This window comes from Puntigrus tetrazona, chromosome 7, assembly GCF_018831695.1.
Source record: "Puntigrus tetrazona isolate hp1 chromosome 7, ASM1883169v1, whole genome shotgun sequence".
NCBI lineage: Eukaryota > Metazoa > Chordata > Actinopteri > Cypriniformes > Cyprinidae > Puntigrus > Puntigrus tetrazona.
The window spans coordinates 6,972,407-6,999,396 of record NC_056705.1 but is presented as its reverse complement, the minus strand read 5'-3'; the positions used below and the strand labels follow the sequence as shown (position 1 = coordinate 6,999,396).

Below are 26,990 nucleotides of genomic sequence, written 5' to 3'. Positions count from 1 at the left end.
TCATCATCCCATCCTTTATTCGCCACCCTTTACCAGGCTCCCGACAAGAGGGGGTGTGTCTGAGAGGAGGGGCGTGGCATTGGATAGGTCTTGAGGTGCGTGACGAGGCACACCTGAAGTGGATTGAGCCTCATCACCGCCACCGTTAAATGCCGAGCGTGCCTCTCCTTGAGAGACCAGTCTCTTCCTGCACACGTCTACCGCTGACGGGCCATGATGCAGGGCTGTTTATCTAAGCAATGGAGAAGCCACGAGGAGAAGCCGCGGGAAGAGACCGCCGCCCCTCACGCTTCGGAGGGGCGGAGCGAATGTAGCCACCGGACTCCAACCCTTACCTGGACCCTTCCCCCTGGAACACTACTCGAACTGCACTCCCACTGCAGCATGACAAGGACACCAGTTCCCCCATTTATTTGGGACATTTTTTCAACTAGACACTTTATTTTTGTATACTTTTTTGTTAATAAAAAGCCTCTCCGAGGCCTGACGCCACACACACTGCGTCTGTCGTTAGCTCCTCCCACCACAGTTAGTTGTCATCACCCAGATATTCTCTGAAGTACAAAAACAGCTTTAACAGTTTGAATGCACGGAACAAGCAGCTTTTTCTTCATGTGTTTCTATGTAGAGTGTCGTCTCCTCCCTCATCTCTCAAACACAGGAAGTGTCTGATTTAGCGATCACTTCGCTGTTAAACACTCTATTAATGTGTCAGTATGGGGTCCAGTGCACTGTCTCTCATACTCTGTGAGTATTTTATTATATTCTACACTCTCATTTTTTATTATTCTGTGATCATTTCAGTATTCAGCTGAAGATAAAGAATGGTTGTGCTGTTTTTAGGATGATCTCTTTGTTTTTTATATTCTTTAATATTGAAATTCAATGTGATGATATGTTATGTGTGGATCAGATACAGAGCGTCACAGAACAGGCATTTATTTGTGCTGCACGTGAAAGATGGAGGCCTTGTGGACATTTTTAATGTAGTTTAAGGGGTCTTATATGCGCATTGACACAAACTACAAGTTGTTTGAAAAAGTTAAAAGTGTCTGTACAGAACCATCCTGTAATGATACAAATCCATCCAGTGGTTGTCTTATAATCTCCTAAAAAATGTTTCCCCTTTTCTCAAATCGAGCCGTCTGACATCACACAGTCGAAGCACCTCCCACGACTGTTGTCTGACAGCAGTGTTTCAAGAGATGTTATCATAGTCCGCCATTGTTAATACGCTGCAGCAGAAAGGCGTCTAAGAAGTTGTGGTGTTCTGTTCTTGGGTGTAATAACGAACATTGCAGTCATTTCAATTTTTGCAAAAATAATTTCTCAGCAGACTGCTTTATGAACAAGGGTCAGTATTAAACGAATACTATTTGTGTTCCTGCTGCACCTCTAGGAGGAATGAGCGCAACTTTTTATTAATCGTTATATTAATCTTTGCAAACTGCTTGCAAGTTTCTCGATGAATGCTGCTACAGTCAGCACAATCTCTCTATGCTACCCTGCCAATACATACAAAAATAAATCAAAGTGACATTACGTTAATCCGCCATTCAGAAATGTCCTGTTTGAACCATAATTGTCAAACTTTTTGGGGGGAGTCATCTTGTTCCGGGTCTGACTCCGATAAAAATTGATACGGTTGCCCATCAAAACATATCTGCCCATTTCTTTCATCAAAACATATCTTCAACTGTTGTCAAGGCAACACTGTGTCGAGTCAAAACGCCCCACAGAACAGAGGGGCGGGGTTAGCAGAGCTCAGTATCACTTAAAGGCACATGCACTGAAATGGTGTGCTGAAAACAGAGCTGTTTTCTTACGATACAAATGAGAATTTTTAATTAAAGTATATTACAAACTGACAATTAAGACCCTAAAGAATCATATTAAAATGGCATTATATGACCCCATTAACTGAAATCAGATGTATTTGTGTTTATATGAGTTTAGCTTTGGCCAAACACACAAGTTTATCTAGCACTTTTAATTATTTCTGAAACTTTTATTGAAAATGGATTGTCCATATAGTGGCCTACCAAATACCAACCGAATATTATTGCATGCAAGCACAAGTGTCATCGGCTAAAATTGATGCTCAAGCTTTTCTCAGAACTAACTTCTGTTTTCTGAGACACTTGTCACATATTTTTTTGTCTCTGTGTCATTTTTATCAGATGTGTGAATTCACGCACTTTGAAAAACAACATCTGTACTTTATTACATTACCATATGATGCACTAATGCTAAAGTCTTTACAAAACATATTTATTTATTATATACCTTATATATATATATTTATATATCAATGGTTCTATTATGTCCAGTTGCATAATGAACAAAAAGCACTTTGCACTTGCTAGCTTTGGTTTATTTAAAAAAAAAAAGTTTGTGGGAAAACTAATTATTTTCATGCCCCACTATATTGTCACAAATAACCTCTTAGTGATTTTATTTTGTTTATTATTATTATTATTATTATTGTTTTTAAATTATTATTAGGACTGATTTTTATTAGTTTTTAGAATTGATCACCGAAATTAATTTAAGCTGTTGCACCTCAGTTTTCAGAAAAAAGCAAAAAACAAAGAAACAATAGTTATGAATAATTGCATATTGAAGTGAATCAAGTTAATTAGATAAAAGATATGATATAAAAGACTTGCAAGGTTTATGATGTTCAATACATTTGACTGTTACCTTTACTCTGGAGTTGGTTCACCCTTCATCTATGGTTAAGATGATGTCAGCATCAAACAGGAAGTGAGGCGGTGTGTTTCTCAAACTGATGTGGTATGTGTCTGTGGTTTTTTCTGTTCCAGTAAAGCATCAGTCGTGTCAAACAATGAGCACATTAATCTTCATATTTGCTTGTTAGTTATGTTTTGAGTTTTTAATCCATTTAAATGATGTATTTGAATACATAAATATATGTGGATGTACAAAATGATAATTAAAATACATTACATAAAAATAATCACAACAATTAAAGCAAATTTAAAACAATTAAAGCAAAGAACATACATTTTACAATGACAAAAAAAATATATAATTAAATCAAATATTTAAGAATTAAACAAAAGATGATGCATACATTTCAGTAAAAACTTGGACAGAGCTCCTTCAGTAAATTCACTGCTGAACAGATATGTTTTGAGTCTGGATTTAAATGTGGTTAATGTTTTATTGAACACATCTGATCTCTTCTGGAAGCTGGTTTCAGCTGCAGGACACTTCTTTTGAGCGAACTCTTGGTATTTCTGACCTGATCCTGATGATCTGAGTCTGTTATATTTAGATTCAGTGAGCATATCTGCAGTGTTTTGAGGTTCAAAGCCACTGAGTGATTTATTAATGAGTAAAAATACTGTAAAATCAATCCTAAATGACACTGGAAGGCAGTGGTGTGATATACTCAGTGTTTCTGATGTTCTGGATGAGCTGCAGATGTCGGTTTTCTTGCGAAGGCCAGTCATTATAAGTCCACTCTGTTGCTGATGAAGACATGAATGAGTTTTTTGACAAAACATCTAATTGTTGCAGTATTTTTTAGTTGCAGTATTGTCTGATCGATTATCCTTTTTTAGAATAAATGTCTCTGAGGAGATTTTGAATCCAGCTAGACCTTTCATTAACATATTAATTACAGACAGAGTAGATGTTTGACCATCAGTTGTGTCTCTTGCTCACAGATATACATTCTAAATCAGTTTTCTGTCATGCACTGTGCCTCTGTGGCTCTCCGACAGCAACCGGAGGGAACCCTCCCCGGAGTACTAGTTTTCAGAACTACAATTCCCATCATGCCTCCACTCAGCCCTAATTACCTGCCCAGGTGTACCTTGTTAAGACTGCTATTTAAGCTGCATCCAGCCTCCAGCACATTGTGAAGTCTTATCTTTCCGCTGGCTGATAATGCCGAGCTTTATTCCCACTACTGTCGTCTTCCTGTGTTTGACCTTGTTCTGTTTACCAATTATCCTGATTGTTTGCTGCCTACCTATCGACCCTCTGCCTGTTTCCCCTGACTCTGATTATTATCTGCCTGCCCCTGTTCACGATTCTGCCTTGTCTGTAATATTCCTGTATTTTTGCCGACTTACTACCTGTTTGACCATTCTTATTAAAGAGCGTGCAAATGGATCCGACCACTTCTGACTCCTCATTACATTTATAGTATTCCATACATTTACTGTTTTATTAAGGTGTCTTTTGATGTTGTGTGATCAATATCTGTCATATCTGCATTTCTAGATCCTGAACAAATTCTTTTCATACATGTAGAGCCTTTCAGATTTATATAGCTTGCTCTGTTCTGAGCTCACTGCAGCCCTTATACAGTAAATACAGCCACCGCATACAATCAGGAAATAATAACAGAACAACTTCTCTTATGAATATAAACATAATTCTGTGTATTATACTGAATCAGGAGTTCTTCTACATACTCCTCCCTCTGAGAAGAGATTTGTTGCCGTGATCTTTCTCTGTCGGAGGGTTTTTCGTTCCTATAGTTGGTATTTTAAGACTAGAAGTGTGTTCTTCTGCACTCATTCTAGTGATCAATGAATGGTTCTTCTCTGAGATCTCAATCAAGATTCTTCTTTCAGCAGAAGAATACAGAAAAGTTTGTCAGTCTGGGAATTGGGTTGACGACTGTATTTTCTTTACCTGTGTCTCAAAATATCTTTCACTACAGCTGTGTTTAGAAGTCTGTCTGTATGAACGTGCAGCAAGAGTCAAGCCCATGTACCAGTAACCATAGCGACAATGACCGAAGTAGTATCAAAGATGGCGACGTCCTTAAACTCAAAGTCTTGTGAGTTTCAGGCACGACAAGAGTTCTTTCTTCAAAACTTCATTAATCTTTGCTAAAGCTAACAGTTACAAACCAACATTTTATACTTTTGACAAGAATCGGCTTCTTCTTGATTTGCTAAAAAGAAAATTGCATTAAGCTTGTTTGATCTACATGTTCATGTAATTATGTCGTGCAAGTGTGGCATTGTGTTTTCTTTCCTTTTTTGGTATTGCTTGGTTTACATTACATTTACATTTAGTCATTTAGCAGACGCCTTTATCCAAAGCGACGTACAAATGAGGTAGGCATATAGAAGCAAATTAATATCAGCAAAAGGGCAGTAGTGCATAAGTGCTCTGAGTGGGGTCTTGTCTTACCTAACGCAGACACGAGGCTATTTTTTTTTTTTTTTAAACAAAAGGATAGGAAGGAGCAGGAGAAGAAGAGAGTGCTATCAATGTTGGGTCAAGTGTAAGCGAAAAAGATGAGTTTTGAGTTGGTTTTTGAAGATTGCTAGTGACTCTGCTGCCCTAGTGGCAACGGGCAGATCGTTCCACCAGCGAGGAACAGACCAGGTGAAGGTGCGCAAGAGTGATTTTGCACCTTTTTGTGAAGGCACTGCAAGACGCCTTTCGTTTGCAGAGCGTAGGCACCTGGAGGGAACATATGATTCAATTAATGAGTGTAAGTACGAGGGAGCGGAGCCTGTGATTGTCCTGTAGGCTAGCATCAGGGATTTGAATTTGATGCGGGCATCTATAGGAAACCAGTGTAAATTAATGAAGAGGGGTGTGACGTGGGCCCTCCTTGGTTCGTTGAAGACCACCCTAGCCGCTGCATTCTGGACCATCTGAAGAGGTCTGGTTGTAGAGGCTGGGAGGCCAGCAAGGAGGGCGTTGCAGTAATCCAGTCTACTCAGGACTAGTGCCTGGACGAGGATCTGTGTAGCGTGTTCTGATGAGTACGGTCTGATTTTCCTGATGTTGTACAGCACAAACCTACAAGATCGAGCAGTTTTTGAAATGTGCTCAGTGAAAGTTAGCTGGTCGTCAATGATCACTCCACGGTTCCTAGCTGACCTAGACGAGGATACAGTAGCCGAGCCTAGCTGAAAAGATAGGTTGTGCTGTATGTTGGGATCGGCCGAAAAAACGAGGAGCTCTGTTTTTGTGAGGTTCAACTGCAGGTGATGATCCTTCATCCAGACTGAGATGTCGTTTAGGCACGCAGAAATACGTGCAGAAACAGTGGGATCGTCTGGTTGAAAGGAGAGATGGAGTTCAGTGTCGTCAGCGTAGCAGTGATATGAGAAGCCATGCTTCAGGATGACAGAACCCAGTGATGTCATGTAGATGGAAAAAAGCAGTGGCCCAAGTACTGAGCCCTGAGGCACTCCAGTAGTGAGGTGATGAGACTCTGAGACATCGCCCCTCCATGATACCCTGAAAGACCTACCAGAGAGGTAGGACTCAAACCACCGAAGGGCTGTTCCAGAGACACCCATCTGCCTGAGGGTTGATAGGAGAATGTTATGGTTATGTTATGTTTTTCTTTTCATTTTCAATTTGGATATATCAGCATTTGGATAACAGCTGTTTTGGCTTCTCATCTCTTAGTGTCTCTTTTCCCCATCATTCACACACATTCTCCCCGTCAGACTCTTCTGTTCTTGTATACTGCTCTGAATCAGGAACATGCTGTTTTATCAGTGTTCTAGGGGTGTTTTCCTTACAGAGCTTCGGGGTGTAGGATCGATGTAGGGGCCTCAAAAAAAGCTCCAGCAAAGAAAAGAGAAGAGCCAGAGCAACGGTTACGATCTTCTAAAAACCAAATGTGAGACTTTCAAACTGACCAATCAGCAGATTACAGCTTCAACCACTGTGCAAAAGGTGTGACGGTTAAAATATATGTGTCTGCATTTAGCTGCGGCGATGTATCTGGCTTAACATGCACCAGACAAAAAGCAAGAAAAGTTTGACAAATGTGAATATAAGCATAATTCTGTGTATTATACTGAATCAGGATTATTAAAAAACCTCTACATCAACACTGTGAAAAACAGCACTGAGATCTATAGTATTTAGCCAGAATTAGTCATTAATTTAATATAATTCATTATCTTTTTGAGCTCTATCTCTGTGCTGTGAAGAGGTCCGAAACCAGACTGAGAAGATGTTCATGTGTAGTATTTTGTGAATCTTGTAAGGAGGTGAATCAAAACCTGTATATGACTTAAGACTGACTTAAGACTTTTTAAAGACCAGGTATACTGACCTTTAAGTTTGTTTTATTTTGTTTTGTGTTATTTTTGTACTGCTGATCAGTTGTGCAAATGTTTATCAATTATACCAATTTGGAAACTGTTCTTACCTGGCAAAATAAACATTAATCATGGTTAACTTATAATATTGTCTGAAATAACTTTTCTAGTAGGTTAGTGACTTCTGAGGTTTTCCACATTGTTGTCGTGCTAGCGTGAGTCAGATCAACGATCAATGGATGGAGCCGGGGGCACATTTTTGAGATCTTGACTTCTGGCCACCAAACTGGCTTAGCATGCTATTACTTAGGGAACGCATAGAAAATTACTCTTTTTGAGTCTATCGAGGAGATGGCTGCATTAAGGTAAGTGATCTACGGGGTAACCTCTAACTAAGACCTGGACTAGCCCAGATGTGTTGTGAGACTGTTCTGGACAAACAAGGTCTCTAAGTGACCCAGACTCCTAACGAACGATAAGTCGAAACTAGGAAATATTAGAGTTAATTAATGATCCAATTTTAATCACAACAAGAGGGATCAGCAGTTACATTTATATAAATATAACTAAAATCACAAAAGATTGGAGTCACATAAAATTATGTATAAGGTCAGTACTATAATTGGAAAACCAAAAGATTAATAAATATTAGTGATTTTTAACGAGACGCAAAGAAAAGACCGAACACGCGTTGACCTTCGACCAGGGCCTCTGGATTCCATTCTGCAGGAAAAGGGGGACCCTTACAATCTTCTCCGAGGAGCAGTAAATTATCATTGAATCGAATCTTGAATCGGTTCTTGAGTCCTGTGACGTCATTCTGTGCGTCGAAATGATGGAGAATCTACAGAAAAACACAGAAAAACACGTTCAGTTGAACTCTAGACATGTTTCAGTGATTGTGTTGAATGAATGTAAATGTTTCATGTCTGTGTTTCTTCTGCTTTTAGTGCTGATGTCCTTCATCCACGCTGGATTCACTCAAGGTATTGAATTACTGAACAAATGTGACTTTATTTGTGTACATGCTTCACACCGGTTTATAGCGGTTTATTTCAAGAATTTAACTGTTATAACTTAATGTGTGCCATTTAATGTTTACTCCCCTAAGATAAATAAAAGATAAAACTCATATTTAGGATGATCAGTGTCTCCCAGACCCTGCAGTGGAAATACAATCATTCACTTGATCAATCAATCTGTCAATCAATCAATCAATCAATCAATCAATCAATCAATCAATCAATCAATCAAATAAATCAGTGAATCAGCTCCACACATCGTCTCTTTCCTCTCCATGAATTAAAGTTAGAATTAACATCAAAAGCTATTTAATAAAAAATCTGGTAACACTTTACAGTAAGGTGATGTTTGTTAACATTAGTGTATTAACTAACACAAACTAAACGATACATTTATTATGCTGTTTATTAATCTCTGTTAATGGAAAGGCAGTTATTAATAGTCCATGTTAATTCATGTCAGTTCATAGTGCATTAACTAAAGTTAACAAACATAAATTATGATTTTAATAATGTATTAGTAAATGCTGAAATTGACATTAACTAAGATTAATAAATGTTGTAGAAATATTGATCATTCTCAGTATATGTTAGCTAGTGTTGTTTATTACTATTAACTAATGATCCCTAAGTTATGTAAACTTAAATACTAAAACCTGTCAAAACTGAACAAAAAAACAGTAAAAAAAACCCCCAAAGTTACTGACATTACAGAAGAAGAAAAAAACATTTTAGCAACATCAAAAAAACATTACAATAAACTAACTCATAAATAAGCTAACTAACTAAATAACTAGCTAATACATAAATACCATTTCATATGACCATTTTGACTAATTTGTTGGTTATTAATAAGTTTTATGATTTCAAAGGTGGCTGTTAACAGACAGATAGAAGTTAGATGCAGGTTTTCCATTTTCTCTAAAATTTTCAAAGCAGTGTATTTCTCAAAAACAGCACCACGTAATGGATTTCCTGCAAAAGCCTGCAACTTATTCAAAATCTTTAGTTCATCATTTAAAAGTGATATTTATATCAATAAACATATCAGTGCCATCAGAAACGAAAAGTCTAAGATAGTCAAGATGCTTGTCAATATAAAATGAAATGCAGAAGGATGTGCTTCTTATGTGTGCCATGTATCCTTTCAAAATGACATTTATTTATTTCTGTATGTGGGATATTGATAAAAAGAGAATTACAGTATTGAGGATACGGTCAATATCTCAGTATTCAGCTGCACTCTTAAGTAATTGTAGGGCCATGATTAAAAACACATTAGAAATAAGTGACCCTTATTTCTTCTGATATGCTCCTCATGTACAAAAGCGATCCCAAATTGTTCAAAAGAATGAGAAACCGCTTTAATGATGTGAAAAAGTGACTAGATGATGTGGAGGTTGAACAAGTAGTTTTGATTTCTGATCTGAGAAATGCTCAAGTGCCTGAGAAAAAAAAACTGTAAAACAAATGCTTTTTTAGAAACATCTGAAAACAGTTCCACCTTCTGGCCATCTACAGGAACTGAACAATTAATAATTTAATAACATTTTAATTTCTTAGTCCATCTGAATTGACAAAACAAGTAAATCAATAAAACATTTTATTATAGCTTGTTATCATAATGTAGCAGTTTTACTCAATACCGTGTCACTATCATCTCTATAGAGTCAGATATATTCAGTTCAGAGTGTTTTCTTCTGTTCACAGATTCACTCAAACTGACTGTGACTCCACACACTGATGTATTCACTGGAGAGACGGTCAGTCTGACCTGTGAGATTGAGTCTGATCACAGTGACTGGAGATATGACTGGTGTAAACAAGAGATAGATAGATGCATATCAGAGTCGTCTGATCGTTACACTGTAAAAGGAAACACTCTCACTATCAGAGGAGCTGCTGAGTCTGATCAGGGTCAGTACTGGTGTAGAAGATGGAGAGATGGAGAACCAGACTCAGTACAATCAAGCTCTAATGTTTCTCTCTCTGTAAAGGGTGAGTTGAACGTCATCATTTTCTTAAACTGTACAACATCAGCGTGACACATAAAACACTGTTAAATTAAAGAGAACAAACAGCACATATTCACAGAGAGATGATTATTACAGTTTTAGTTGTTCTTTTTCAATCAGTCAGACGCATTTCTCAATATTAAAGTCACTCTGCTGAAAAAAACAGCATATGATGGTTAGGTGTGTTGTGATGCTGGGAAGCTGGTTTATGCTGGTTTGTGCTGGACCGTTATAAACCAGCAAAGGGTCATCTTAAACCAGCATCCAAGCTTCAAAACCAACCCGGGCTCATTGAAAAAAAAAATACGTGTCTCTCCATAAATTTCTGCTTCCTGTTATAACGTATCTTACTGCACATTTGGTCAAAGTTTTAAAATGTAACGTCCAGAGAGTGGCTCTAAAACCGTGGCAAGTTTGTATTAGATTGATGCAGAGTTTTTATAATGCTTCTCTGTGGTATGTTTGATCGACGGTAGACAGCAGCAGCAATACACCTGTCACTTAATTATGCAGAACTTCAAAGCTATATTATATGTAAAATAATATTTAAAGGATGCGAAATTCAACTCCTCACATTGTCATGAAGGGTAAAATTAGCTGTATAGACCAAAAGCACTTTTTCTACACGGCTGTAAACATAATTTCTCTGCTGTAAAGTTGATTTTCTTTCAGATCCAGTTTTTTTTATTTCTTTTTTTTTTTTTCTTAAATATGCTTTAAAAGTGTCCCTCAAAAGTAAAGGTGAACCTGTTTAAGCTGTGTACACAAATATTCACATAATTTCTTATCCTTTATTAGATAAGGGTCTGCAAAAGTGGTTAGAAATGATCTGAGATCATAATATTGTGATTGATGAAGTTGAAGAGAGGTCAGGAAATATCACAGGCTCCTCTCCATTGGAGATGATGGATTTGAACTGATTTTCAGTCAATCGTGAAAATAATGCCAAAGACAAAATAATGTCAAAATTCCAAAGACAGAGTTCTGTCAGGAATCGAACCCGGGTCGCTGGTGTGAAAGGCAAAGTTCAATCAAAGTGAGCTACTCAGGAGACTCAAGTGCAGAAGGAAGCTTCAATAAAGGAATAAATCGACAAGCCTTAGAGAACCTGTCAACTACAACTAAAATAACTGTGTTACCTTCGGATTCTGGGAGCCCAGTGATGAAGTCTGCCGACACATGGGACCAGGGACACTTTGGGATAGGAAGAGGGTGAAGCAGACCTTGAGGGCGCTGACGTGGGTTCTTACTCTGGGTGCACACTGAACAGGCCAACACAAAGGTCTTAACGTCCTTTCCCATGCCTGGCCACCAGAAATGTCTCTGCAGGAATTCCAAAGTTCTTTGGGACCCCGGGTGTGCAGTAAGGTGGGAGGAGTGACCCCACTGGAGAACCTTAGATCGTGCCTGGCGAGGTACATACAAAAGACCAGGTGGACCTGTTCCAGGGTCTGGGTCTTGATGTTGGGCATTCCTAACTGCTGCCTCAACACCCCACCGGATAGGGGCAACAATACGGGAGGGTGGGACCACCGTGCTGACTTCACTCACTTTACCAGTAGGAGAAAACTGCCTAGACAAGGCATCTGGCTTAGTGTTCTTTGAGCCTGGGCGATATGACAGGGTGAAGTCGAAGCGGCTGAAAAACATAGCCCACCGAGCCTGGCGAGGGTTAAGGCGTTTTGCTTGCTGGAGGTACTCCAAGTTCTTGTGGTCTGTCAAAACCAGAAACGGGTGTTGTGCTTCCTCCAGCCAGTGTCTCCATTCATCAAGAGCCTTCTTCCCTGCAAGCAGCTCACGATCTCCTACATCATACCGTGATTCAGTTGGGTTGAGGCGGTGAGATAAGTAGGCATAGGGGTGCAGTCTACCATTAAACCGCTGAGAGAGGACTGCTCCTATGCCAACATCCAATGCATCAACTTCAACAATAAAGGGCTGCCCTGGATCAGGGAGGACCAGTATGGGCGCTGAGGAAAAGCGGAGCTTGAGGTCTTGAAATGCTTCCTCTGCCTTGGAAGTCCACTCAAAAGAAGCTCCATTCTTCTTGGTGAGTGCAGAGATAGGTGCCACTGAGCTGAAGTTCCGGATAAACTTGCGATAGAAGTTTGCAAATCCAAGGAATTGCTGGACCTCTTTCACCGATTTAGGAGTGGGCCACTTCCGTACAGCTTCAGTTTTTGACGGGTCCATCTGGATCTGCCCTTCCCTCAAGACAAATCCAAGAAATGAGACCTCTGAGACATGGAATTCGCACTTTTGCGGTTTAACAAAAAGGTGGTTCTTCAAAAGTCGTTGAAGGAACCTCCGTACATGAACCCGGTGCTCCTGTAGTGACTTAGAGAAAATGAGTATATCATCAAGATAGACAAACACAAAATGATTTATCATATCTCTAAGCACATCATTAATAAGAGCCTGAAAAACTGCAGGTGCATTAGTAAGACCAAAAGGCATCACCTGGTACTCATAGTGTCCTGAGGGGGTATTGAAGGCGGTTTTCCATTCATCCCCTTGCCTAATACGGATAAGGTGGTAGGAATGGCGCAGATCCAATTTAGTGAAAACAGTGGCACCCTGGAGCAAGTCAAAGGCTGTGGACATCAGCGGAAGTGGGTATCTATTACGGATAGTCATCTTATTCAATTTACGGTAATCAATACAAGGTCGGAGCCCACCGTCCTTCTTGCTGACAAAAAAAAATCCGGCACCAGCAGGCGAAGTGGATGGTCGAATAAATCCAGAGGCCAAGGCGTCCTTGATGTAGTCATCCATGGCCTTGCATTCTGGCAGAGAGAGGGAAAAAATTCGTCCACGTGGAGGACTGGTGCCAGGGAGGAGATCAATTGCACAGTCATAGTGCCGGTGCGGGGGTAGAGAGGCTGCCTTACTTTTGCTGAAAACCTCTTTAAGATCCAAATACTCCACGGGAACTTGAGACAACTCAGCAGGATCTAGGCACTCAATAGGCAAAACTAGAGGACTGGAAAAGAGGCAGGTAGCGTGACAAGTAGGACCCCACTCAATGACACGGCCAGTCACCCAATCAATGTGGGGGTGTAAGCCATGAGATGCCAAGAATTACTGGAAATTCGGGTGAATGGATGAGATGCAAGGAAATCTCTTCTCGATGGGCTTCAGACTGGAGGCGCAAGGGAGAGGTTACTTGAGTGACCTTGCCATCACCCAATGCTTGGCCGTCTAGAGCAGAAACTGACAGAGGAACGTTAAGAGGAATAAGTGAAATTTTGAACTTGAGGGCAAAGTTAGTGTCCATAAAATTACCGGCTGCCCCTGAGTCCACCAGGGCCATACAAGAATGAACAGACTCACCCCAGGAGATGGAAATGGGAAGGTAGACTCCTTGGCCAGGAAACTCGGGAGACAGAGTAGCTCCCGTCACAACCCTCCCACGGCTGGACGGGTCTGCTCTTTTCCCGAGAGCTCTGGGCATGAAACTCGAAAGTGGCCTAGTTTGCCACAGTAGATGCAGCACCTTTCTCTTCTTCGGCACTCTCTTTCAGCTGCTGACAAGCGGGTGCGGCCAATCTGCATAGGTTCTAGGGAATCAACTGACAATGATGAAGGGTTCCAGAATGGGGCAGATGCATCCAGAGATTTCTGAGAGAGGGCCTGGTCCCGGCGACGCTCCCTAATTCGATTATCCAGGCGAATGGCATGTGAAATCAAGGAGTCCAGGTCACTGGGAAATTCCAGAAAGGCCAATCCATCCTTAACAGCATCTGATAGACCATGATGGAATGCAGAGACCAGGGCAAGCTCATTCCACCCACTAACAGCTGCAAGGGTCCGGAATGAAATGGCATAGTCAGCAACACTGTTTCTTCCCTGCTGGATTGACATTAGTCGTTTAGCAGCATCCTGGCTGACTTCTGACTGATCAAAGACTCAAAGCATATCTTCTGAAAACCTCTTGAAATCAGAGCACTCAGGGCCCTGCCTTTGCCAGATGGAGGTTGCCCATGCCCGGGCTTTATCAATTAGCAGGGTTATCACATATGCAATCTTAGATCGGTCAGTAGGATAGGATGCAGGTTGTAGCTCAAATGTAAGCTCGCACTGAGTTAGGAAGCCCCGGCACTCACCCTGTTTGCCATCATACCTCTGTGGTGCTGGGAGGCGAGGTTCAGTTCCATGAGGTAGCGGGGGAGGTGGTACTGAAGGCGCAGGAGGCATTGGCTGTGCTGGGGGGGCTGGGGAAATCAGAGTCTGAAGAGTCGTTCCAATTTGCTGGAGCATGGCATCATGTTGGTTGGTCAGTGCTTGGCCATGTGTATCCATGGTGGATCCAAAGCTGGTGATAGCCGCCATGAGTTTTTCAAACTCTGTAGCAGGAACACTGTGTGCAGTCTGAGTCTTCTGTCAGGAATCGAACCCGGTTCGCTGGTGTGAAAGGCAAAGTTCAATCAAAGTGAGCTACTCAGGAGACTCAAGTGCAGAGGTGTAAAAGTCTTCTCAGAGTTTATTTCAAGAACTTAGAATCCACAGAAGATCAAAATTGCAACAAAGAATTCAAAAAATAGAAATGATAAAGTCCAATAAACAGCACAGGGCAGAACTGAGAAAATCATGAAAACTTAACTTAACATCCACAGTGGAAATCCAAAAATGCAAGGCAAAAAACAAAACTTAAAGGATAATCACAAAAAACTTAACTTTCTGGCTTAGGGACAGAGATGAAGACTAGAAAAACAGGTCACTCTCCAGCATGTCTTAAAGCGAAGACTCAGTGACATTTCACCCACGAGGCCCAATATAAATAGGCAGGTAAATTAGATCACATGACTAACCCATCTGACAATAATCAGGCAATCAAAAATGGCGGGAAAATGCAGTGTAGGGCAAGGACACAAAAAAACAAAAACAGAGACATCACAGAAAAAGCACAATAGCGGCCACTAGGGACCCAAAACAGAATAAACTCCTAACAAGTTCTTTATCAGATGCAAAATAAATTCTGTAGCTTTATGCCCAATCTCCTCACTGCCTTTAATATTCAAACTGCACAAGATTTTCCAGATCCATACATTTCTCCATCAGCTGAAAGACGCTGCTTGTTAACCTTTTTACCTCTTTTTATTGCTTGGAAACTGTGTCAGAAGTAAAAGTTGCTCTGACATTGGTTTAAATCGTCCTCCGTGCTTTTCATGGTGGAGATTGTGACATCAGTCTCTTTTTGTACAGCAGTTAGTTGGTTCCTTTGTTATCCTCAGATAACTTCACCGCTGCAGTGATCTTGAGTCTTCTTCTGGGTTTCTGTCATTTGTTCTGTGTTTATATTGAGGGCTTTGTTTAGCATCTTAAGTGACAGTGACTGGATCTATGAGGAAATGAAGACAACACATACGATCCAATCTCACAGATGCCTGATCATTACTCTATGATCATTATCATAACTCACATTAAACCTGTAGTGAATCAGAGGAGACCATCATCTTCTCTCTTCATCTCTCCTCTTTAACATCAGTGTGACACAAAGAGCAGAAGAGTGTAATAATGCAGAAAGTCACTTTGAGGATCATCACAGATTAGTGTGGATCGTAACCTTGTTGATCAATTTCATATTTTATAATAGTTTATATGTTTTAGAAGCAACGATTAAAATCCAAAAATGTAAAATATGCCATTTCTTGTTTTAACTCTATTTTTCTGTCTATTTTTAGTATGATTGTGTTGTGATCAGTATTGTGTATCAGAGCAAATCATGACATGACTGTATCTTTATACAATATTATTAACTAATATATATTTGGGCCTTTTTTCACAAAAAGAGGTGTTTGAGTCACTTGTTTTTATCTTTCTTCACAGATTCACCCAAATCTTCACTGACTGTGACTCCAGACAGTCCTGTATTCACTGGAGAGAGAGTCACTCTGAAGTGTGTGATTGAGTCTTACAGAGACTGGAGAAGGAGAAATGGTCTGACATATGACTGGAGAAATGACTGGACACCTGACTGGAGATATGAGTTTTATAAAGACAGTGTAATACTAAACACGTCTGATCATTACACTGTAACCAGAGACACTCTCACTATCAGAGGATCTACTGAGTCTGATGAGGGTCAGTACTGGTGTAGAGGACAGAGAGAAGAAAGACCACAATCATCTCAATCAAGCTCTGATTCTCTCTTTGTTGTCGGTGAGTTAAACATCATTATCCTCATAAACTCTCTCTAATATCACATATCTATAATCTAAACGGAGTTTGTTCAGAACAGAAAACTCTTACTGTTTACTAAAATCAACTTTTTATGCTCTATTTTACTAATTTTTTAATACAATAAGAACAAACCAATTTATGAAACAAAACTCTATTTACATGACATCAATTAATACAAACTATTCAATTTAGTGAAATGAGAACGAACTAGATCATTAATTATATGTATTTATTTATTTATTATTTATCACAAGGAGGTTTTGACTTTATAATGTTGATTTCCTGACATTTCTTCATTTAGCAGAGGCTTTTATTCAAAGTGATTTATCATAAAGAGACAAATAAACACAGGAAGTGCTCATAATACAATATTTCAGACATAGTTCAGATTAGTAGAAGCTAGACAGGAAGGGGTTAATGACAAAATGTTCATTCTGGGGAGGAGTATCCCTTTAAGTAACGATAAACAAATATACAGACCTTATGTCTTCTCGGGTCGGGGGTGTTCTGGAAAGTGATTTTGTGTCTCTGTGATGATAACACAAGATTACTTGAAGATCTCAGACTCATAAGAGTGAGGAAGTAGAGCCTGTGACTGCTCTAGACACATTTCTCTTGACCTAAAAAATGAGATATTTCTAAATTCTATGGTCTATCTTTCTTTCAGCTGTACAAAAGAAGGTGTTTTTGCTGCTTGATATCCAATGTTTTTGTATATTGGGACATTATTTTAATGTATTACATTAATTTTGATCACACTGGTTTGTAGTGAAACTCTTTATTTAGCTTCTGTATAATGAACTGAAAGTTTCACTCATAGACTTCTGTGTTGAAGAAAAAGGTGTATATGTAAGAATCAGTGTCTTAAACTTGAGTCGGTGCAGGGAGAAGTTTGATTGTGTTTGATGGAAGTTCATCTAGAAGAGCATTGTAGTTGTTGATGAACCTAGCTGGATCATGAAATCATGTTGTAGAGTTGGAGTGGCATGTTCTCGGGATCTGAGCAGCTACTGATGGATCATCTGGTTGAAAGAAAGAACAGAGCTGTGTGTCGTCAGCATAGCAATAAAAAGAGAAACCATGTACTTGTAATGAGATCCAATGATCAAGATACTGTGATGCTGTTTCAGTCTATATCTACTCTTATGTGTATTAATACAGAGAGACCAAAACCAGTATTGAAGGTGACTCCGGATCAGAGTGTGTTCAGAGGAGAGAGAGTCACTCTCAGATGTGACATACAGACAGAAAACATTCAGTGGACATACAGCTGGTTTAAATATAGATACCGTTACTATCCAACAACAACAACAACAACAACAACACCAGAGTACAGTTTCACAGCTGATTATGTGTCTGTCAGTGAATACAGATGTAGAGGAGAGAGATCAGACTCACAGAGATCATCAAACTTCAGTGATGCTGTGAAACTGACTGTATCAGGTGAGTCTTCATATTCATATCTGTTTATTAATCCTCAATATTTGTGGCTCAACACCTTTCTTATACTTTTCTGTTTTAGCCACATCTCACATCTGTAAAACACTGAAACAATTCACTTTTAAAAAAATGATAATATAAGCTAAATATTATATATAAATATTATATATATAAAGTCTATAAGAAGAATATCTGTGTTATTGTATCATATTCTGTTTAATGAGTGTTTTCTCTTTCTGAAATCTTCTCAATATGTCCTGATTCTTTCTTCAATGTTGTAAGGGTGACAGAGTGCCTAGTTTAGATCAAAACGTATCACAAAGTGATTATTTAGTATGTTTGTCTTATTATTTGGATCTAAAGACCATAAAGGTCATGTAGCACAAGAGCTCTTGGTATCAGAGCGGATCAAGCAGCAGAAATGAGACAAACAGTGTTAAAGACACAACTTGATTCAGACTTTTCTGTCTTCTATAAATGATGATGTTGTTTGCTGTAGTGAGCTGAATACAGTTACACTGACACACAGACTTCAGTTATTAATGACAGAGACTCAACTTTTCAGTGAACAAAAACTCTGTAATGTCATAAAGTCACATAAACTTTAATGATTACTATGATTATAAATATGACTAAAAGCAGTGAGATTCAGATGCTCCTCATATGGGGTCTGTTATATGAAAACATCCTGAATTTAATCTTAGGATCATTTCTCAGACGAACGAAAACGCTTCTCTTTCAGATGAAAAAATGGAAAATTAAGATTCTCTTAAAAACAGTCAGATCAGAAAAATAATCACAGACTACAAACAAAACACTTTTATATGAGTCTTGAGAAGAGGGTGTGAAATAATAATAATAATAATAATAATAATAATAATAATAATAAAACCTTGTACTCAAACAAATAAACCTATATTTATGTAGTCTATCTTATATGCATTAAACTAAGCTTTTCTCTTTTTTCATCATTTTATTTTTATCTTGATGTTTTTAACATTTTTAAACATGTTAGCAGACAGACATGTGACCAACAATTCCTCAACTAAACTAAAATATCATAATCAAATATGATCCAAATATTGATCTGATAAAGGTGACGGAGTAAACAAATGATGGTGTTGATGAAAACCTCAATTTATATTCATTTTATCTTTCAAATACATTAATCAATCAATTCCTGTTAAACACAAAGCAGTATGTTATTGTTAAAAAGATTTAATTCAAGATTCACATTTAAGAGTTTAATTTTAACACAAATGATCTAATCTTTTCAAATAATGTCATAAACTGGAAGATGGTGTTGACGGATCATGGTTGTGACACAGAAATATTAATTTTATGATTTAATCTAAACTCAATGATAGACACTTTAGTTGATCTCTTTTATATGATTGAAGATCACGGAGCTGCTTTCATGTGTGTCTTAATCTCCTGGAAGTTCATAACAGGAATATTTGAATCATTTCTTAACATACTTGAAGATGAACCATTGAGTGATCTTTGTAGACGTCTAGTGGCTGTGCTTGAAATATCATCTTATTTTATTTCTTTGCACTAATCTACCACTAAACCATTTTACATAAATTAATTTAAATAGAAAGTTGTCATAAAAAAGAGAGGTTTTTAACTGCACAACTAAAAAGACATTGATAACGTGACTAATATTAGTTGAGAGCATCACTAAACATCCTAAAGTGTTCAAAGTGCAGCGCTGTGATTCAGTATGAGAATTAATTTATCACTATTACTGACGAAGAAAATAATAATAATACTACTATCATATGTTTCTATTAAACTGTTGTTAATGTATAAGTTTTAATAATTAAACATACTACAGTTACTGCTGTTAAAACAGAATAAAAACAACATTATCTAGAAAAAAATAATAGAAGTAATAAGCATATGATTAAACACTTTTATAATTATGTAAGGGGTCCCTGGCCCCAAGAAGTGGCCCTGTATTCACTGAGAGACAGTCAGTCTGAAGTGTGAGATAAAATACTGTCACAGTGACTGGATCTATGAGGAAATAAAGACAACACATACGATCCAATGTCACAGATGCCTGATCATTACTCTATGATCATTATCATAACTCACATTAAACCTGTAGTGAATCAGAGGAGACCATCATCTTCTCTCTTCATCTCTCCTCTTTAACATCAGTGTGACACAAAGAGCAGAAGAGTGTAATAATGCAGAAAGTCACTTTGAGGATCATCACAGATCAGTGTGGATCGTAACCTTGTTGATCAATTTCATATTTTATAATAGTTTATATGTTTTAGAAGCAATGATTAAAATCCAAAAATGTAAAATATGCCATTTCTCATTTTAACTCTATTTTTCTGTCTATTTTTAGTATGATTGTGTTGTGATCAGAATTGTGTATCAGAGCAAATCATGACATGACTGTATCTTTATACAATATTATTAACTAATATATATTTGGGCCTTTTTTTCACAAAAAGAGGTGTTTGAGTCACTTGTTTTTATCTTTCTTCAATCATTCAATCATTTTTATTTATATAGCGCTTTTAACAACACAGGTTGCATCAAAGCACTGTACAGTATAATGTAGAAGAGTACAATGACAGGGATGTATAATGACGAGAGTGACCAATTTCTTATTAAATGTAGAGACGGTCTCTGTAATCAATTCGACGATAATCACTAGAAGTTAAGTGTCCCCAACAAAGCAAGCCAGAGGAACCAAAACCCCATGCATACAGAATGGAGAAAAAAAAACCTTGGGAGAAACCAGACTCAGTTGGGGTCAGTTCTCCTCTGACCGGACGCCCAGCACTTAACTTCCAGTTCAATTTTAAACGCAGCTGTGTCAGATAGTGTAAATGACTAAGTGTGTGTGTGTATGTGTGTGTGTGTGCATCAGGATCTGGTGATCTGTCGACGGGCGCATCTAGGTTTTCTGGTCTCTGATGAACATAATTTCTGTGTGCTGATCCACCATCTAGTCTGGATACAAACTGTGAAACAGATTAAGAAAGAGACAGGACTAATATTAGCTTAGATGCCATTCTTTTTACGATGTCACAAGTACATCGTATTGTAGGAGTAGTGTTCCCGGTTCCAGCAAATCTAAGTAATGCAGCCTAAAAATCCTTTAACGGATTTGAATAATAAAAGGTGTGTTGGTGTGTTATGTGTAGGCTAAGTTAAAAAGATGTGTCTTTAATCTAGATTTAAACTGGTTTAAACTTTCTTCACAGATTCACCCAGATCTTCACTGACTGTGACTCCAGACAGAACTGTATTCACTGGAGAGAGAGTCACTCTGAAGTGTGAGACTGAGTCTTACAGAGACTGGAGATGGAGAAACGGTCTGATATATAACTCAGGTTCTACCTGGCCGTATGAGTGGAGATATGAGTATAAAAGCAGCAGTGGAGTTGTTCAGAGTTATACTGTAAATGGAGACACTCTCACTATTGAACAATCTAAAATATCTGATGAAGGTGATTACACTTGTAAAGGAAACGTAGAAGGAAGATCAGTCTCATCAGAATCAAGCTCAGTTTCTCTCAAAGTGAAAGGTGAGTTAAATATCATTGTTCTCCTAAACCCTCTGAACTATGTCTATATATCTAGTTGAGAGACTGTTGTTGTTGTTTGGTCCCTTTTAGGCAAATCACACTTAAAAATGTGTATATGTAAGAATCAGTGTCTTAAACTTGAGTCGGTGCAGGGAGAGGAAGATTTTATACAACCATCATTTTGCAGCACACTAGACACCGTTATGGAACAATAGATATATAAAAGTTAGAAACAAATCATTGTATGACAAGGACTGGATATCAAAAAGATTCCCTTCAAATTCTTAAAACTAAATACATAATCTCCCAAAATGGGATAATTCCATCCAGTGAGTATGAAAGACTTAGATTTGGATTTGACTTTAATAAATCTATATTCTGTGATGACACTGAAACCATGGATCATCTGTTTTTTCATTCTGTGTATGTGGATACTTTATGGTCTGATATCCATGTTACCTTGACAGCTTCACCCAAAAGACATTATCTAAGAACTAATAAATAATAGCATGATTAATAATAACATGAATAAAAGTCACATCATTTTTATTTTTATTCTGTTCTCTCTCACTTTCGGTTGTATTAGCACCAAATCTGTATCTTGTAATCAGATTTTTTTTTCTAATGCAGACAAATAGTCAGTGATTTGTAATTTCTGGCTCTTCAGGATCTGAATGTGTTCTTGTTCTCCTGCAGATCTGAAGCCAAAGCCTGAACTCACATCAGATCCTGAAGGAGCTGCACTGACAGGAAACACAGTGACTTTGACCTGTCTCGTGAATCTGGGCACTGGATGGGACTTTTACTGGAACAAACACACACTGACCTCTGAGACAAAGACAGAAACAAACTCCTACAGAGTGAAGATTGATTCAGTGTCTGATGGAGGACAGTACCGGTGTAGAGCTGGAAGAGGAACACCAGTCTACTACACACATTACAGTGATGCACTGTGGGTAAATGTTACAGGTGAGAGAAAACATATGTGATCAAAGACAATATCTGCAGAACTCCTAAATTTTTTTAATCCAAAATAAATGAAATAATCTGTGTTTGTACAGAGAGCCCAAAAGCCGTGGTGACGGTACGGCCTGATAAACACGTGTTCAGAGGAGAAACAGTCACTCTCAGATGTGATATAAAGTGGGGAGGAGACACTGAATGGACGTACAGATGGGAAATAGAGGGAACAGACTGGTATAAAGACTCTGCTGACCGATGTACAAAAGAGTGCAGCAGCAGTGAAACAGATGATCAGAAACACAGAAATGCTGTCAGTTGGTGTTCAACACAAGACTTGATCCTCAGCAGAGTTGAAGACTTTCACAGCGGTATCTACACCTGCAGAGGACAGAATAACACTCAATGCTCTCAGCGCAGTGATGCTGTGACACTGAAGGTTTCAGGTGAGTTTGTGTGTTTGTTGATTGTCATCAGTGTGAACAGCTTCTCTCTCTATAACCACTCATGTTTTGTTCAGCTGAAGCTCAGGCAGCAGTGCGAGTGTCTCCACAGCCGTGGCTGACTGAAGGAGACTCAGTGACTCTGATCTGTGAGGTTCCAGGCTCCTCTACAGGCTGGACGTTCAGCTGGTTCAGAGAGGATGATGATGATGAGGATGATGGTCTGTCAGACAGCAGCAGAGGAGCTGGAGACTCTTACACTCTCAGTCCTGCTGCTCTACAGCACACAGGAGTTTATACGTGCAGAGCAGAGAGAGGACGACCGGCCTTTTACACACACAACAGTAGCACACAGCTGCTGTGGATCACTGGTGAGTGTGTGACTGTGTTTGTGCTGCTGTTCATCTCTATTTGTGTTTCAGTACAGTCTCTGGCACAGGGGGAAAGACTAGTGTGAACCAGATCAGCATCAATATTACTATTAAATACACACTTTAAGGATTACACACATATAGTCTGTCAGTTTTATGAGTGATGTTCTTGTTTTCAGGTAAATGGTCGCGGGTCTCTCTGAAGGTCAGTCCCAGCAGAAGTCAACACTTCTCGTCTCACTCTCTCTCTCTGAGCTGTGAGGATCAGAGGAGCTCTTCTGGATGGACAGTGAGAAGATACACAGACAGAAAAACTGAAGATTGTTCAAAACAAACAGGATCTAGATGTCGAATCGACTCTCTCAGCACATCTGACACTGGAGTTTACTGGTGTCAGTCTGAATCTGGAGAGAAACATCATCCTCTCAACATCACTGTACATAGTGAGTCCTGTTTCCAATCACTACATCTACACATATTCTAATCTATATTCTAAAGTCTTTTAGTGAAGTCTCGTTGGACTACATGAAACTAGTGCATAAAACACCGAAAGCAAGCCCTGAACTGTTTTGATATGTTCTTACTATATACAGTAAGCTCTTGTATGTCTTGTGTTGTAGATGGTGAAGTGATTCTGGAGAGTTCTGTTGATCCTCTGGTTGAGGGAGATACTCTGACTCTACGCTGTTTACATCGATCTACAAACTCCTCCATCCTCGGAGCTGATTTCTATAAAGACGGATCACTTCTCCAGAATCAGACGACAGGAGAGATGAACATCACGACTGTCTCAAAGTCACATGAGGGTTTCTACTACTGTAAAACACAGAGAGGAGAGTCACCCAAGAGCTGGATCTCAGTCAGAGGTTTGGGAATGTTGAGTGATTTCATGTTCCTCTGTAATAGTATCGTAGAAATGTCGCTCACTAACAGATCTGTGTGTTTATGTTCTCCTATCTTAGCAGCTTCATCTTCTCTTCTGATCACTGGAGTGGTTTTGGGATTGTTGTTCTTGATCTTGATCTTGATCTCTCTGCTGCTGCTCTGGAGATTCAAGAAGAACAAAGGTGTGGAGCAGCTCTTAACATGATTAATACAACTGAATAATAAAGACTCATGAGACGTATAACAAAAATCACTGTAATCACTGCAGATATTCTTAATCATAACGCTCTTTGTTTCTGTTATAGATCAGCAGGGTAATATTAACCAGACATCAGTCCTTAATCAGGCTCCACCAGAAATCTCTACTCTACAGTCTGGTGAGCCTCAGTAACTAACAGTGTTCTCACGTTTTTTGAATACTACTTGAATATCAGACACATGGATTCAAGGCCTGGAAAGTTGTACAGTTGTACTGTACAAACTGTATGTTATTGTTGTACACCCTTAAAGGAAACCTGTTTTAAGCCTTTTGAATTATGAAGACTTCGGCAGTGTCCTAATAAACACACCAACACACACACACACACACACACACACACAAAAGTCCATCTTTCTGTCATCTGTTGGATTTTTTTTTTTTTATCTATATGTTTTTTTGCACACCTGCATTCCTCAAAAGATGTTTGTGCAATATCAATTTCAGCTTTATAACTTCTTTTTTTTTTTCTTGTAAGACTACGGTGCTTTTTTCTCTGTCCAGCAGGTTCTGATCAGATTTGTGACGTTGTGACTGAAGTGAAAAAAGGTTGAATCTTAAACCTTATTAAACCCATAAAAAACAAATATAATTTCATCAGTAATATTGGCTGTTTTTTTATTTTTTTTTAAAGATGGTCCAGATCCGCTGGCAGATGTCACATATTCAGAAATCACTGTTAAGAAAAAAAAAAAGAAAAAGATGGACAAAGGTAAAAAAAAAAAACTCTAATTATGTATTATCATTTCTAATAATTAATTATTATTATTAATCATTTTATATTATTCCAGATGATAGCATGGCAGAGCCAAATAACGTGACATACTCTGAAGTAAAAGTAAAAAAATCCAAAAGCCGAGGTGAGATCCTGTTTTTGTTTTTACAGTAAGTTCTGATTAATCAGACTGACCATCTGTTCTTTATTAGATATTAATACCGCAGGACCCAGTGATGTGATTTATGCACAGATTGATTTACAGGACAAAAAGAAAACCAAGGGCAAAGGTAAACATCACATCACATTTAACATTTAACTAGAATATGAAATAATTTACGATTTTAAAAAGAGGTGATTGAGCAAATTCATACAACTTCATTTCAATAATGTAACTCTAAAATCTGCCTTTTTGAGACTTGGCATTTAAGTCTGAAAACGACGTGTTGTTTCGTGATAGGTGCTGGACTTCATGATTTTTTCATTGAAATGAAATCCAAGGACAAACAAAGAGGTAAAGAGAAGATCTCAAATATCATCACGTGTAAAAGGATAAAAATACGTTAACAGAGCCGGCTAATAAAATAAAACAAGGTCCCTAATCACAGTCATGTTTCCTGGAAATAAAGTTTTTAATCAGTAGTCTTCTGTATCTTTGTGGTTCGAGTCTTCATCCGATCAGTTATTAATGTAGTTCTCTCTCTCTGTTGTTGCGTCTCAGGAAAGAGCGGTGAGTCTGGAGACACTGTGTACTCAGAACTGAAGAACAACACGGTCGGAGGTGAGAGAAACATCACTAGTACAGGAGAAACACTGCTCTTGAATATTACCCATCATGCACCATGATTATCTGTGTTCTTCAGGTGCTGAAGCTGCTGATGCAACTTACGCTCAACCTATCAAGAAGAAGAAGAAGAAGAAAACACGTAAGAGTTCAGATCACCAGCTTATAATTCACACTTGTTGCACTTTGTTTCAGCTTAGAGTGCTCAAACACCATTTCAAACGTCTAGAAGAATATCACAGCTCCTAGAAGTTGATGTTAAATACATGGAGTGCTCTTAATACGATATACTCCACTACCGGTCGAAAGTGTTTTAACCCTCAAGTGCAGGCTTGGTGGATCCAGAAAGTTTACCCAGACATCCTTTGGCTTTGAGATGCCAGAAAATCTCCATATAGCCAATATGATAGTACTCAGTTCGATGCGAGGGAATGCTAAACTGTTCCAACGTCCCCCACCACAATCATTCGGGGTTCATTTAGCCGTTTTAGCATAACGTTTGAAATTAGCAGTTAAAAAAAAAGCATCACGTTTTGCCTGAGAATCTACAATTTATTGTCACGTAAGATATGATTCATCTGCAACGCTTTAAGTGCTAAGAAAAATACAGTTCGGGGCAAAGAAATCGTATTCTTACACCAAAATCAGCTTTTTCTTTATAAAATCTGCATATATCTATTTACAGCTTTGATAATCATCCGTATAAGGTGGAGGAGGAAGTGGCTAAATAACGAAACTGTCACAGGACTCTTAGCTTATCCCTGATAGGTGGTCTTTTATCAGTAGAGCAGAGAAAACGTAGTCCTATGAGAAAGAGTACGAATAAATAGTATATGTTGAAGTGCTATATAAAGCGGATGAGCGCTTCATAAAATTCAAGCAAGATCTTAATGTTTGACCTTTTTGCATATGATTCTTTTATGTTATAAATCAGTTTACCTTGATCTTATGACTGTTAATCATCACCAGAACGAGCTCATAATTCTCATCACCTGCTTTTATCTGTTTAAAGGTGTCTGAAGACGGCCGACGAAGAAAAGATTCTCAGCAGACACAGTAACGCTGGCTTTGCTTAAAGTAACTGCTTGTGCGTGTGCTTGATTTAGAGACGCATACGCTCTGTATTATCTGCAAGTTTTTTTTATTTCACCAGTGAGCACTTAATACAGCTCTAGGTGAAACTGCTCTAAAGTTATTAATATCATAAGATCGCCGTGCAGTAACAGTAGAATAAAATAGCGTTTGATTATTAGATACAATGTTTTTTTGTGTGTGTTAAGGCAATGAAACTAATG

The 26,990-nt window shown here is 38.5% G+C and overlaps 1 protein-coding gene across 2 annotated transcripts; it reads left to right on the top strand.

Annotated features, from left to right (window-relative positions):
* Positions 1-632: 632 nt before the first annotated feature.
* Positions 633-26,990, top strand: LOC122348967 (Fc receptor-like protein 5). 2 transcript variants are annotated; one of them, XM_043244886.1, is made up of 21 exons: positions 633-747; positions 8,015-8,050; positions 9,797-10,084; positions 15,931-16,263; positions 17,446-17,727; positions 20,958-21,281; positions 21,978-22,250; positions 22,343-22,687; positions 22,762-23,055; positions 23,235-23,498; positions 23,676-23,921; positions 24,018-24,122; positions 24,246-24,317; positions 24,704-24,745; positions 24,831-24,908; positions 24,988-25,056; positions 25,124-25,201; positions 25,372-25,425; positions 25,633-25,692; positions 25,775-25,837; positions 26,708-26,990. In XM_043244886.1, the coding sequence occupies exons 1-21, from the start codon at positions 717-719 to the stop codon at positions 26,713-26,715; spliced, it is 3,345 nt and encodes a 1,114-aa protein (XP_043100821.1). In that variant the 5' UTR covers positions 633-716; the 3' UTR covers positions 26,716-26,990. The 2 variants fall into 2 exon arrangements, with proteins under 2 accessions (XP_043100821.1, XP_043100822.1); XM_043244887.1 differs by lacking the exon at positions 20,958-21,281.